This window comes from Gaeumannomyces tritici (genome assembly GCF_000145635.1).
Source record: "Gaeumannomyces tritici R3-111a-1 unplaced genomic scaffold supercont2.14, whole genome shotgun sequence".
Classification (NCBI taxonomy): domain Eukaryota; kingdom Fungi; phylum Ascomycota; class Sordariomycetes; order Magnaporthales; family Magnaporthaceae; genus Gaeumannomyces; species Gaeumannomyces tritici.
The window spans coordinates 147,874-162,138 of record NW_008804558.1 but is presented as its reverse complement, the minus strand read 5'-3'; the positions used below and the strand labels follow the sequence as shown (position 1 = coordinate 162,138).

At 46.7% G+C, this 14,265-nt stretch overlaps 4 protein-coding genes across 4 annotated transcripts; 3 read left to right on the top strand and 1 right to left on the bottom strand.

The window, feature by feature from the left end:
• Positions 1-5,863: 5,863 nt before the first annotated feature.
• On the bottom strand, positions 5,864-7,555 carry GGTG_13488 (hypothetical protein). The gene is made up of 3 exons (XM_009231394.1): positions 7,222-7,555; positions 6,924-7,138; positions 5,864-6,870 (listed from the first exon to the last, which is right to left on the bottom strand). The coding sequence occupies exons 2-3, from the start codon at positions 7,122-7,124 to the stop codon at positions 6,214-6,216; spliced, it is 858 nt and encodes a 285-aa protein (XP_009229658.1). The 5' UTR covers positions 7,125-7,138; positions 7,222-7,555; the 3' UTR covers positions 5,864-6,213.
• Positions 7,556-8,256: 701 nt separating this feature from the next.
• On the top strand, positions 8,257-9,347 carry GGTG_13487 (hypothetical protein; the record flags this gene model as incomplete). The annotated part of the gene is made up of 3 exons (XM_009231393.1): positions 8,257-8,274; positions 8,731-9,073; positions 9,229-9,347. The coding sequence occupies 3 exons, from the start codon at positions 8,257-8,259 to the stop codon at positions 9,345-9,347; spliced, it is 480 nt and encodes a 159-aa protein (XP_009229657.1).
• A 770-nt stretch (positions 9,348-10,117) lies between these two features.
• GGTG_13486 (hypothetical protein) lies at positions 10,118-10,650 on the top strand. The gene is made up of 2 exons (XM_009231392.1): positions 10,118-10,375; positions 10,493-10,650. The coding sequence occupies exons 1-2, from the start codon at positions 10,206-10,208 to the stop codon at positions 10,629-10,631; spliced, it is 309 nt and encodes a 102-aa protein (XP_009229656.1). The 5' UTR covers positions 10,118-10,205; the 3' UTR covers positions 10,632-10,650.
• Positions 10,651-11,830: 1,180 nt separating this feature from the next.
• Positions 11,831-12,876, top strand: GGTG_13485 (hypothetical protein; the record flags this gene model as incomplete). The annotated part of the gene is made up of 5 exons (XM_009231391.1): positions 11,831-11,833; positions 11,992-12,088; positions 12,419-12,494; positions 12,638-12,683; positions 12,766-12,876. 5 exons carry the CDS (start codon positions 11,831-11,833, stop codon positions 12,874-12,876), a joined length of 333 nt encoding a protein of 110 aa, XP_009229655.1.
• Positions 12,877-14,265: the final 1,389 nt, after the last annotated feature.

The window sequence follows — 14,265 nt, the reverse complement described above, 5'->3', positions numbered from 1 at the left end:
CCGGAGCGCCTCGGCGATTTGGACCTCCGTATATTGCTTCTCCATTGCTTTGGCAGTAAAATGCAGTTAAAAGTATGGCGAGTGAATGCATTTTCGTCGAGATATACGAGAGTAGCGGTGAGGGTTGATGCGGGGGCGGAGTCGGATTTGGGTGGTGCAGAACAGGGGTGGTGCGGAACAGGGGTCCTTAACTTACACCTTCTCTTGGACCCCAAGGATGTAGGAAATCCTTGTCATACGCCTCGAAGTGTAACGTTCTAAAAATGCCACGTCTGTCACGATCAGGGAGCGTAGGCTTCGCAGCCAGGTGCAATTGATGCTATGGACTGAAGACTCTTCTATGGGGAGGAAACAGGGAAGAAAGGCGCGGCGCTCCGAAGGCGCGATGCGGTAGAAAAAGCGGCGCGGCGTCTTATCGCACGGGCTATTCCGCGGCGCATGCTCACGTGGATGCCTGCGGCGTGCGGTGAACTGCCCTGGGCCGTCACACTGTCTTTCGCAAAACACACTCCGTTGTGGGTTGGACGTAGTTGGTGTTTAGAATACAATGATCGCCAAAACGGAGCTTACGAAGAGTGGAACTGTGGAATGGAACAGAAAAGTAATTAAGCTGGCCAAAAATTCGCGAACGACTAAAACATTAGCTAAAACAAAGCAAATTTTAAAAGAGTGCAGACAATGCTTATGAGCGAAGATTAGTAGTGTGCACCAGCAATGATACCCGCCAACAATAAAAATATAGAAAAAGATATTAGCAGCAATTTAACAGGGCAATTAAATTGCCTAAATCGCGTTAACGCGAAAATGAACCTAAAAACACAAAGCTAAATGCGGAGCTAGTTTTATTTTACAAACCGGCGTTTTACCTAGTTATTTACAAATTTACCTTAGGAATTTGAAATGGTTAGGAGCTAGCCACGTTGGTTATGAAATCTTATAATAGCCTAACGTGATGTTATGCAGGATTTTACATAAATAGTCTGTGCAAACAAATGTTTTAAACAGGAGCCTGGATTTATAACCTTTTAAAAGTGCTACTGGCGTATTGGCAAGTGATTTTACCACTGCCAATTACACATTGGATAACCCAAATCACGAACAGTCTGAGCACGTTCGAATGGGTAGATTAAACTGTCCATCTAGGGCACGCCAAATATATAAGCCCGCTTTTACCGCAACATTCATTTAACATATAATTACTTCTGCAAAAATTAATAGGTTAACATGGCCAACGTTGAGTTTACTCGAGCGCTATGTTTTATGATCGAGGAAGTTTATACAAAAGGTGGTGAAATAAATCGATTGGAAAAGGTCGTTCAAAGTATGGAAGCACAAATTGAGCGTTTGAAACAGCATATCAAGAATATTGAATCGTGCCATAACTTGCAGGAACAAATTATTCAAACACAGCAAAATTTAATTGCTAGGTATAAGCACGACCACGCACAGCAAAGGAGCTCTTTTCAATCACTGCAAACCATTGGTCCAGGTATAAATTCATTGCACTATCCAGCGACACCTCTTGAAATGAAAAACCAAGAGATAGTGGAAGAAGTTGTTTAGAGCGCTATGGGGAGATATTCAGTAACGTGTCGGATGAGACATCCTCGTAGTGGTAAACCCTCAAACAATACCCGTTGTTTCACTTGTCGTGGTTGATGGAGTTGGTAGCGTAATTAGTTCACAAGCGAGTCGCGCACACAAGCGAGTCGCGCACTGTTGAGAGCTGCACGGATCGCGCGGCTGCCAAACCCGGTAGGGGAAATCTGGATGCAGAAGATAGTAGATTTTGCTAGCTAGAACTGATATCGGAGGTTTGTGCTTTTGACGGCAGACTCGATTACCCTCTGGGGTAGTTGTGAGAGCCAATATGGGTATCACGCAGTGGTATAGTAAGTCAAAGCACCCCTGTCGGGTTACCCCCACAGTCGGGTTACCAAAATGAATCGGATCGCGATTAAACCTAACGCATTCAATTGCAAAATTCTACCGTAATTCAACTAACTAGAATACATGAAAGGACTGATTCCTGATCAGAATCTTCTGCTCTTTCAAATGCACTAAAGCTGATCTCCTCAGCTTGCCCCCTTCCGTTTGCAACGCGCCGGATATTTACAAAGGTTTCGTTAGGATCCGGGGCCACCCTCCTTTTTTTGCGAGGCCGCTGTGCCTCCAATTCGGCCTCCGGCCGCCTAATTTTTTGCAGGGCTTTAAACAATTCGAAATCACGCGTTTCGTAGCCTTTTTGGACTTTCCGGAGGAAAAGTCGGGCTGTAGGGCTTGCCGGAATCCGGGCTTTGAAAGTGCTGATTTGGGAGGCCAACTCTCTGGTTTGCTTGGGAGTTTGCCAGGGCATTTGGGACAGCCGGGAAAGCGTATTCGAACGTTTTTTGGCCCTGTTTTCTTCGGCAGATTGTTGAATTCCGGCTCGTTGGGTGTTTTTATTCGAATTTTCGATTAAAAGCCGGCTCATTAGGGGTTTGGCTATATTGCGAGGCCAAAGCCCTGATGCCCGCCACCCCGACTTGATTATATGCTCGGTTAGGGCCTTGTTCCGTGCGTAGGCGTAAGTTTGTAAAAACTGACGTTTTCCTACCCCAGTAGAGCAAGTAAATAGAGCTTGGAACCCTATTTTTTGGCGGTAGGCGTGTTTGAGAGGGCTGAAGACCGATAAATCGAGAGGCTGCAAAACGTGGGAGGAATGAGGGGGTAAATATAAGAGATATACGTTATTTTGCAGGCAAAGAGACATAAACTCTTTGGCAATATGGGATCCGTGGCCATCTAATATCAAAAGCCGGGGTTTAGGGGTAGGGGGTTGGGTGCGAGGAAGGAAGACCTTTTGCAGCCATTCTACCCCCGTACGGTCCGTAGTTCACCCGCTATCCGTTGCAGTGAATTCCCAGCCTTTGAATTGGCTTAAATCTTCCGGAAACCACTGTTCCTGCACGTATTTCCCTCTAAAAATGATGAGGGGAGGAAGCGAGACCCCAGTGGCCGAGATGCATTCGATAAACGACGTCTAGCTGCGATCCCCGGGGTCTTTCCTTTGCAAATGCCAGGCCTCTGCAAGGCCTAGAACAAGGCCGTTGCCCGTCTTGCCATCCTGCAGGCCCCCTTCGTCTGCGTTGTACGTATTTTCCGGCTTGATCCCAGCCACCTCCGGGATTTGGAGGTATTCCCACCACTGCCTAATTATTGCAGTAGTAGCCCCTTTAACTCATGCCGACTCTATGCGCCGGCCTTTTCCGACACGGATCTCCGGATATCGCTGTAAAAAACGGTTAATCCAGCGCTTCCCGAGGGTCGGTTGGGTGCCCTCCCGGCGTAGGATCTCCTCCGCAAAAAAGCGAACTTCTGCATGCGTTGGAGGGAGGCCTAGGGAGGCCTGTATGCGTATCCAATCTGCCAGGCCCTTCTCCTGGGCCGGGCCTAGCCGCTGATAGGGCTCTTGTGACTGCCGGATCGGTAGGGCACCCTTAAGTCGGCGTTGCAAAGTTGAGAAGGGTACCCCATAGATTTGAGCAGCCTTCCGGATTGAAACCTCCGCCTGCACGGCGGCGACGGCCTCTTCGACTTCATGTTCGGTGTACAACTTGCCTATCGTTTTGGCTTTCGAATGTAGTAAAAAGTAAGGAAAACGGATCAGAATTGATGGAAGGGCGTGGAAAATGAATACATGGCTGGAACTGAGGTTGTGGGACCAGACGTGACCCGACAGGGGGTGCTTTGACTTAGTATCGATGATGTGTGTGCCGAGATCCCCGCCGGAAGCGGAGGTACGGTGACTGTCAGACTTTTTCAGCACCAATATCACGGACCGGCATAATGGAATCGTGTAATCTACCAAGTAGACCTTAGAATTAAAGATGGAGAGGAAATGAGAGAATCTACAAGATGGCGATGCTCGTAACTGCACTTGAATGCCAGGCTGTGGGGCACGTGCACGGCTGAGTCAGCCAGACCTTATGCCATGACAACCAAGAAGATTGTTCTGTATTCTCCCCTCCTGCTCTCTCGAAATTCTGTGCCACAACCGCCCTTATAACACATGAGCCCTGTAGATGCTTTAGAAAGAATGCCCTGCGGCTGACATGAATACCTTGCGGCTGATACAGAATGCCTTGCGGCTGACAGTAACTGCAGAGGCTTTACCTCTGCAGCCCCACTATCTAGCCCTAGGTTACGGGCCCACAATTGGCACAGGCCTGTAAGGCAGGCCATGCCAGCAGTGGGTCCCCTCCTCTGCCCATGACAGTAGTTATTAGACACGAGGTGTTTGATAGTATCGCGCGGACAGGTTGTAGAAGGTTCTAGATAGACACGAGCACGGGCTCCGCCCATGCCCGGACCATATGCTCTGTGTATATCTACTAAAACCGTAATCCTCTTCGAACGAAGGAAAAATAGAACAAACGCATTCTTCCCACTCATGGATGACTAGAGACAGTGTTTTATAACAGTAGTGGCACAAACCGTGCAATCGGGTCAGGGTTTCTTCCACCGGCACCACTTGTTATGGCACGGCACTGCCAGTGGTAGTTAGTAGAGTTGATAGCCGATTAGCTGGAGATTAGATAAGGAAAGACTGACAGGATAAAGGTGTGGCCAGAGGCCACACCTCTCCTCTAACCTTTCTTTTCCTCTTCAACTCAACATTCACATAAATTCTGCACGGGATCAAGAGCTCAAATGCCACGTCGTAACACCACTATTGGGAAACTCTAGGAAATAAAGCTTTTAAATCTCTTTAAATCGGCGGGTTTTCGTAATCAAAGCTGCCAAAGCACTGTTTAAGGTGTTATATTTTAAACTCCATATTCCATTCACTATTTACACTTTCGACCTCCGCATCGCACTGGTCCAGACATGCCAAAAGCCCTTTGGTATGATAGCGAAGAGTCGGCAACATTGAAATTAAAATATGATGCATATTCCTTAGATATGCGATTTCAGCTCGTAGGCGTCCATTCTCCTTAGTTAGTTCTGCAAACCTGTCTTCCTTAGATAATGAGACTTTGGGGTTTGTTCCTTCCGTTGCAACTGTTGTTCCGCCAAGACCACGAGCCTGAACGTCATAGGCTTGCAGCGTCATTTTCAAATTCTAAAGATTTGCCAGTATTGAAAGTTGCATTGCGTTTTATTTTATAACCCTTTTTATATTGGGAAACAAGCCTTCAACTGAACATACGAAAATGGCTTTAAATTAGACAAAAGTTTTCTCGCGTTTCAACTCGTTTTACAGGTAGGTCGGGTTTCCTTCGCTTTTCTTAGCGTTGGAACTGATGTTGATCTCCTTTTAGATGATGTACACGTCATAGTTCGTCCTCGACTTGGATCTCTTGTAATTGTTGTCATCGAAATTACTGGACGCTCTTTGGAAAGCGTAACCTTTATCTCTATAGTTAGCATATTATTCACCCTTTTATATCGAAGTTTAAAATTGCATAAACGATCAAAAACCTGCAGTGTTCTAGGTATTTATTAAGTGCAAGTCTTCATGGGATGTTTGGGGTACAAGGCAAAATTATCAAAGCCCGCAATGTACATATAACAAATACATTGAATGAAATTTAAAATAGCTCCATCAAGCTATAAGCGTCCTTAATTCTATTACCACCACGAAAACATATGTTTATTACCAATGTTAAGCAGAGTCGGCGATTACGCGTTCTTATAAGCTGAAACTAGATGAGGTGGAAAACGTGGTTTTTTGAATTTTTCGCTGACATGGGCAAGCTACATGTGCAGATTGTAAATGCGTGGAATATATCGGATATTATTATAATGCAGTTCTTTGTTAATCAGTCCAAGGGTAGCAGAGCGAATAAGCTCTTAGTGACTTTCTCCTTGTATTACGATATCACGACGAATGCGAGGCAAGCTGCGCTAAAACGTGGACTAGTGATAAAATCTAAAGCTAGGGAAAAAAGTAGAAGACGGTGCATTGTACCGGAGCCACGCAAAAGCCGTTTGTCAATGAGTGGCGTCACATGACCTCCAGTCATGTGGCTTCGGCGGTAGGGCAAATAGCTGGAAGCCCGCAAGGGCCCGCCACGCCATAACACCCAGCATATTTCAACACCTTCACCTTATGAAAATGGACGCTCAAACAAGCGACTCGAGTTATTCCCGGACTGACCCACAGGCTACCAACAGGACAGGCCACCGGTTTTAAAATTCAACCAAAAAGAAATACCTCAAACTATCTTATCAGTTTCCTATTTCCTTTTGTCGTCCAAGGCTTAGTATAGCGTTTCGGAAAAGCTCTAGAGGACTAAGACCTTGAAATTGCTGTAAGAACCCATTTTCCCCGTTTTGCAACATAGTGAAGTCCGGAGAACCAGGATCCTCAGCTTGCAGAAGTAATCCATCATCGCCATTGGCCAGATCGAAATCCAGAAGCATGTCTTGAGGTGCTTCATGTACGCCTTCCGTATCGGACTGTGCTACAGCTTCCGCTGCTTGTTGCACAGCGTCTTCTGCAGTTTTGGTCTCCTCTGTGAGGGTAGAATTGGCAGGTTCATTTATGCCGTGAACACTGATTGCGCAGCGTAGCTGTGGGGTTTCAGCCAGCACCCCTTGGCTTGCTGCGGCTTCCCGAGCTGGGCTATTGGCATTGCCATCCTCCTCAACGCATCCGCCCTGTTCGCTTTTCTCGGCCCAGGTTTCGTCAGTGCATTGATCATCGATCTCGCCAAACGCATCGTCGTTGCTTGCATCGACCGTGACGCCATTGTCGCTTGTTGTGTCGACTGTGATCTCTTCTAGAACGCAGGATGCCGGTTCTTTATTTCGTGCAGATCTTCGAGGTCTGCGTAACTTCCGTTGTCTCACTTTAGGTTTGTAGCCGTCGAGTAACCGTTGTGCCTGTGACAAATTAGCTGGCGGCTAGTAATAAAATAAGTCCAGCTACTGCTTACAAATGCGTTGGTGTCTGGAAGTACTGATCCCTCTGGAAGATGCACCTCCCCACGTGGACCGTATAAGGGATCATCGGCTATGAGCAAAACGAAAACATTTCCGCCTTCCCCTAGCTGTTTGACTTTCCTAAACAGACTCTGAAGTCGCTTTCGAACAAACTCCTTCCTTTGCCTATCATCTTTCTCATCTTTTGAAGGCATTTTGGTATTGTTTGCTTGAAAGAGAAAATTAGCTACAAAGCTGAAAACAAAAAAGAGGCTTCGAAAGATTTGGTGCTAAAAGTGGAAGGTCACTTACATAGGCAATGATATGTTTAATATCGAAGCATTCCAGTGAAAACCGCTCGAAGCTAAAAACCACCACTCTTATTTCAGCGGAGCTACTTACACTCCTCTGTTGCAAGGGTTAAACGTTAACTCGGTGTATCCTACGCACCTACCCTGGCGAAGGCAACCTAACATGCATGTATTGTCTGGGCGGCCTTGAGAACCTTGTTGCAGAAAAGGCCATTAAGGAAGCAAGGACCCAAGATGTGACGCCGGTATCAACGACCCTGCTTGGATACGACTCTCCTAAGTGTGCCAAGGTCTAGATATCCCGTTCAGTTGCAAGGTGCGTGAAGACTTTTACCTTTGTTTCTGGCTTTTAAACCCTGGTAACGAGGGGTCCATGTGACAATCAGGCAGCTAAGGAAAAGCCAAGACAATAGAATGGAAAGCCAAAATCGGAGGTGTGAGTCATACCAGCCCTCCAGCCCTTGAGGGCAAACTGGGGGAACCAGGGTGCCGAAAAAAGGTGTTTGACAAAGCCCACCATTGATGACTCATAACCCACAAGGCCCAACAGACGTGCAGGTGTCTATAAATGTGAGATCCACACTTAAGCATAAATATGGGTCCCCTACCAGTGCAGCCGCCGATAGAAAGTAACATGCACACCCTGGTGCTGGCACAGAGGGGTGCGAAAGCCAAGAAAAAAGTGCCTTTGCTGAAAAGGCCACTTTCCCAGTGCGGGAACAGGGGCTCCCTGCTAGCGTAGTCGCCAAGCATTCACTAGTAAGAAAAATTCACTCCACCACTGCCACACCACAACAGGGGCCCATTGGTCCAAAAATTGGTAAGGCTGCGCGTGTGTTTACTGTGCGGGTGCACATGTGACGATCTGGGTCAAGGCCCACAGGTCTTGACCCACAGACGAGGACCCACACGATGAACCATGATCAAGACGCGCTGAACGCGCGCCGAACACCGGAATCCCCTCTTTCCTTCCTTTTCTCCCCTAGATTAGAATCTTCGTTTGTAGCACCAATTGACGGTGTTCTCTTCTTTGACCATGGCCGTAACAGTACAGGTATTTATGATTAAAATTGCTAGTGCCGTGGATCCTTGCCTTTTTCGCCTCGTATCGAGGGACATTTTCCCACACAGAAAATTGCACCCAAATCAATGTACCTCTATCTGTTACTCCTTGTGACGATCCAAAGCAGTTCACCGCACAGCGCAGGTATCCACAGGAGCACGTGCCGCTGAACAGCCCGTGCGACTAGACGCTGTACCACCTTTTCTTCCGCATCGCGTGTTTGACGCTCCGCGCCTCTCTCCCTTTTTCCCTCCCCATAAAAGAGTTTTTCATCCATAGTATCAATTGAACCTGGCTGTGAAGCCTACTCGCCCTGATCGTGACACCCCTACCGCATAACACGTTATGGAACCTATCGAATACCTATGGGCTTACATGAAAAATTGGCTGGAAATGCATTATAATTTGCAGGATCTGACACTTTTACAACTTAAGGCCGCTGTTTAGGCTGCTGTTATGGCGTGGCGTGCCCTCTCGTGCAGCCTTGCCCCACAGAGGATATTTGAACCTCCAATTAAGCCAAAGTGCCGGCTTTGGCTTAGTCGTTCTCTTGGTAGCAAGTGGGTGGAGGCTGTCACACGGAGACCACGTACCACGGCTATCACCGGCTCCCCGGCTAGAGACGGGCCCGGGAGTAGCCCGGGCGCTGCGAAGGATCGTCACTCCCGCATGATCGAGACGCCTCAAGCCACAATGCCAAGGCCTGTTGGTGCCCGAGGTCCTGCGAGCCCTGTCGGCCCCCAATGGAGGCCTGTGCACGATACCTTCCTTTTGTACTGCTTCTGCCCGTGTATTTAACCCAAGCCCATCTCCCTTCGACAGAAGAGGAGGAAGTCATGGCTCAAACCGGACCCTAGACAATTATTATGAAGTCTGATCCTACAATGATTCAAGCCCTGACTCCCAGCCCTTGTCACAGAGGCTCTTACTGTCGAACCGTAACAGCTGCCTGGGAGGCAGTGCCCGTCGAGTTTTCTTCATTTTTTATAGAAAAGTTGGCCCGATCCATGGTTAGGAGGCTACAGATGGTGAAGGCCAACGGATGTTACCGCGTTGATTATTGAGCGGTTCGTTAAGATACATTGATGTTTATTACAGATTGTGCGGCAGCCTGTGTACCGTTACCACCTGTCTAATACCCTGGCTCACCCCCTGTTTGATCCACCGCGCTAACAAATTCTGATCCTGGATACCTGTACCTGCCCCATGTCGGTTTCCCCAGCCGTTTCCAGATCGGATGTGGGCCAGCGAAAGCGCCACGATGCGACGTGTGTCTCCCTAAATGATGGAAGCTTTTTTCACAACTTTCCCGGGTGTTCAATTTGTTTCATGCTTGCGCTGGTTTGGCTATTAATTTAAAATAAATTTGTGAGGCGCCGGTATCTGCATGGAGAAGTCGCTGCTATATGCAGCGCGATCAGTCCTTCGACAGTCCCGATTGCAGCTATCTTCGGCCATGCCGGCATACCGTTAGCACAAGCGACCATGTTTAACGTCTACTGTACGCATTTTGTAGCGGAGGGAGACAATCCGCTTTGCAAACGACAATTTAAACCCCTGATAGAATAAGTACGCAACTTAGGCTACTTTGAGACGTTGAAAGAGCTGGCGCACTGCGCGGCCTCGAGCAGCTGCAGCGGCACTAAACCCAGTGCATCAAGAGATATGGATGTGTGTGTGTAGATAGCACTTTAGTCAAACAGAAACGAATCATCGTCGTCATTTTAACGAATTATAGAGAAAAAAAAGGGGACGTGCGCATATGATGTTGCGGACACCAGGGTATCGAAAGGAACGAACGAGACAACCACCTGGAGGATTGTGTAGTCAAAGGGCCGGCAAACACTGGCCCTCGTGCTCAAGGCGCAACTGTGAGTGATCTCCGGTCTTGTCTGAGCGTCCATTAGGGACGCCAGCTCCTAATGGTGGGAAGAATTGGGATGCACGCCAACAAAGAAGCTAGGAGAGATATTTCTCCCCTCTCACCTCCTGGGGAGTTGCCTGGCTATGCGGACGGGACATGGGGTACCATGCACGTTGCAATTAGTAGCACGCACGAACTAGCTGCTCGTGGTGCAGCCAATTTACTATAGTAAGTACCTTTCCCTCAGCTAAGCCCATTTTTACGTCGTGCGTAAACGCGTATTACCTCTTTATTCCCTTCGCGCCGATGTGACACAGAATTCCGTTTGTACTCTTATTGTATTAGTCGCTTTCAAGTCACCGTTCCAAATATCCGGCAATATTTTAACCACCAATTGCCTGATAGCGGGCAGGGAGGCACAGAATATTGCTATAGCCTGTTCAATGAAGGACCATATGACAATATCAACATTGTCCCAGGTTGAATTTAATGTAACAGTATACTGAACAACATATTTCATTCGAACCATTGAAGTAATACAAGCACTAGTAAACCACAGTTAGCCCGCTCAATGCAACGTGGGGGTTTTTACGTACAATATTCCTACGCTTAAAAAACATAGAATTGCGATGCGCTTTGAGCGACCAATATTTAGATGACATATTGCGGGAAAGGGTAAAAAAAGAATAATAAGATCCTCGACAATACTGAGAGCTCCATTGCTATATGCAATAGGAATAATATCAAGACACCTGGCGTTTTCAATGGAACGATCCCAAATAGAGCGAACCGGATCACATTGAATTATAAAAAGAAGGATATATATAATTCCGTGAAGGCAAAGAACACATATTAATATATTGAGTGTTGTCTTAAGCCAATATGTGGTAAAGATCTGTTTAAAGAAAAACAAAACTGAAAGTTTGCTGCTGATTTGAAGGGGTACGTAAATTATTGAACCAATATAAAAGCCCTGTAAGATTTAGTTAGAGTTTTAAAGAGGAATACCATAATATTAAAACCTTACGCACCATAAGAATCTTATCTCCGTTACCAATGGGAATTGTCCAGTAGTGCATGCCAAGCCCTAAATTTGCAATATGAAAATTAATAACCCCTAAAGCTCCTAAGAGAATCTGCAAAACGGTTTAGTGACGGTTTAGCACTGTAGAAATTCTTTAAGCTTACACTACTTATAAATATGGCAATATCATCTATAGATACCATTTTCGCGTAAAGCTTTACAAACACGCGCAAAATAATAATTGGACACAAAAGTGTAGAGCCAATTATTATAGCTAATTGGACATCGCGGCTCCTGGATGGCTTAGGATAGGCAGCACAAAGTTCAGCTTCGACGGTAACCGCAGCTGTTGGGTATTAGCGTTGCTTTTGAATTATGTGATGGGAAGTTTTTCCTACCAATTTGGTCAAGAAAGGAACAGGCCTTTTGTGCACATATTGACAATTCGGATTGGAGTGTAATGTTCGAACAAAGACAAGATTCTAAATCCTCATAACAGTGGTCGGAATTAAGGTTGGCTGATAAACACTTATACTAAAGGATATTAGGACTTTGCGTAAAAGGAGTGAAGAGCAGCGCTTACAGCACACGTAGGAGTTTTTAACACAACATCGGATATTGAAAGTGCATACAGCCTTTCAGCCCACATCAGGCCCACAATGGTAATAAAGGAGGTCCGCATAACAAATGTAGTGTTTAGAAGCGTACTACGACTGTGATATATTTCAACTAAAACCCGATGAGCTTGAAAAGCAATCCCTCGTAAACGATAATATATCACCTTATATATTTAGTTAAGCTACTTGTTAAACAATTGTAGCGGGAAGGCAATGGGGTTGGAAGGGGGTGTCTCTACTTCTGTATTAAAAGTCGGCAAAATTGGCCTTTCGAAAATAAAGCACATCACTGCAGCTGGGGTAAGCCCGCCATAATATCGAAGGCCACATAATTATCACAGTAGATATGCCACGCGCAGGCGTGATGTTGCTAAGGGAGGCGATGCCGCCGAACGGGGCGATAAGGTTTAGGTTAGGTTAGGTTAGGTATGTCAGGGGGTCACCGCTGCCAAGGAGGCAAGGCTGCAAAAAAAACGTTGATTTGGCTATTTGAAGTTAAAGTGTTCGTGGACAGCCTTTTAAGGCCGGGTGGAAAAGGCTTCTAGTTGCATTGCAAAATATCTAGAGGCTGTCCTGTTTTTTTAAATACAAGAGAGGGTCGTACAACGACCCTCTGCTTCCTTTTTATAGAGGGAGCAGAACGGAACGCGGACGCGTTGTTCAGGGCGCTCCGCGCCTTGAGTGCGGAGGCTACGTGCACGGTCCGGTGTGTTTATCCGTCCGGCTCCAGTAGAATCTTCGTTTGTAGCGCCAATAAACAGTGTTTTAATCTTCGACCGTGGCCGTGACACAAGCCCTTTCATCTTCCTGCGGCTTCGGTGCGTTGGTCCTTAACGCGTTGGTTATTAGTGCTTCCAACGCAGCAGTGGCCTTTCTAACTAGGGTTTGGGGTCGAGTAAGTCGGAGGGCCCTGTCACGGCCATGGTCGAAGACTAGAACACAGTCAATTGGCGCTACGAACGAAGATTCTAATCTAGGGGAGAAAGGAAGGAAAGAGGGGATTCCGGTGCTCGGCGCGCGGAACGTGCGCCTTGATCACGGTTCCTCATGTGGGTCCTCGTCTGTGGGTCAAGGCCTGCGGGCCTTGACCTAGATCGTCACACGCCCCCTGTCCAATCACTTAATTTCTACCTAATACCAACAATAACACCACCTTTTAACGCTAAATTCACGGCGTTTTCAGCCAACAACTTTGGTTTGGAAGAATTAACACTTTAAATCCGGGCTCCATACTGAGAGGAAAAAGTTAAGAAGAGGGGATTCCGGCGTTCGGTGTGCGCTTTAGCTGTCGTTAAAGATTTTTACCTACCAACGAAACAAGGCTGCGATAAAGTAAGCGTTAATTTGGCTATTAAAAGCTATCAGATACGAGGGTGCTCGATGCTACCGCGTGGACAGGATCTAAAAAATTCTAGATGGACGCGAGCACGGGCGGAGCCCGTGCTCGGAACATATGCTTTGTGTATATCTACGAGAACCGTAATCCTTTTCAAACGAAGAAAAAATAAAACAAACGCATTCTTCTCACTTAAGGATAACTAGAGACAATATTTTCTAACAAAAGCCGCTCCCAGCGTGCAGAGTTTTACCCACGGCCGGTGGCCGGTGGGTTGGCCAAGTTTTTTTATTAATGCGCAAAACCAAATAATGGGCTAAAAATGCACCCATTTAACTTATGTAGCATTTTGTGGCATTTGTAAAGGTCGCTAACTGAATTTTACTCGAGCCGTTGTCGTTTGCTAGGCCTATAACTTCCAGAACAATTTTCGTCCAAATGTAGATTATCAATTGTCGGCTGTATGGGGTTTACACTTTCTTGTATTTTTATGCAGGTGCAATTCTCTTTTCCGTTAACCGCAGCTTTTAAACTTTCATTTTCCTTTTCTAAGCGTCTAATTTCCGTTAGCCTGGCAACGAGCTCTGCAATAAGCTGGCAAAGTGCGCTTTCTATGTTTAGTTGGTTCTCCATAGTTGACTTCGACGATACAGCCTTATTAAGGAAATAAAACATTATTCCAATGGAGAACTAGGCATATGACGGCTTTATAATCTTTTTGTTGTCACGGTCCAACGTAGGCAACGAGGCAGGCTGCGATATCCGTAGGTTGAATTGGCTATCAAAAGGTAAAGAGAAGAAAGGGAAAAAGTTGTGCGTTGCACGGCGACAGCGGAATTGCCCAAATAGGCACGCGTTAGCCCGTGCAACACAGGCCCGTGCGTAGCACCTGGCAGGCAGCCAATTCGGGCTGCCGCGCCATAACAAACGGGGGTATAGTTTATTCGAGGAAGGATTACATTTTATTGTTCCTCTCAGATACGAGGGTGCTCGATGGTACCGTGGACAGGATCTAAAAGATTCTAGACGGACATGAGCACGGGCTCCGCCCGTGTACAGACCATATGCTGTGCGTATATTTACGAGAACCGTGATCCCCTTCGAAAGAAGGAGAAATAAAACAAGCGCATTTTTCACACAG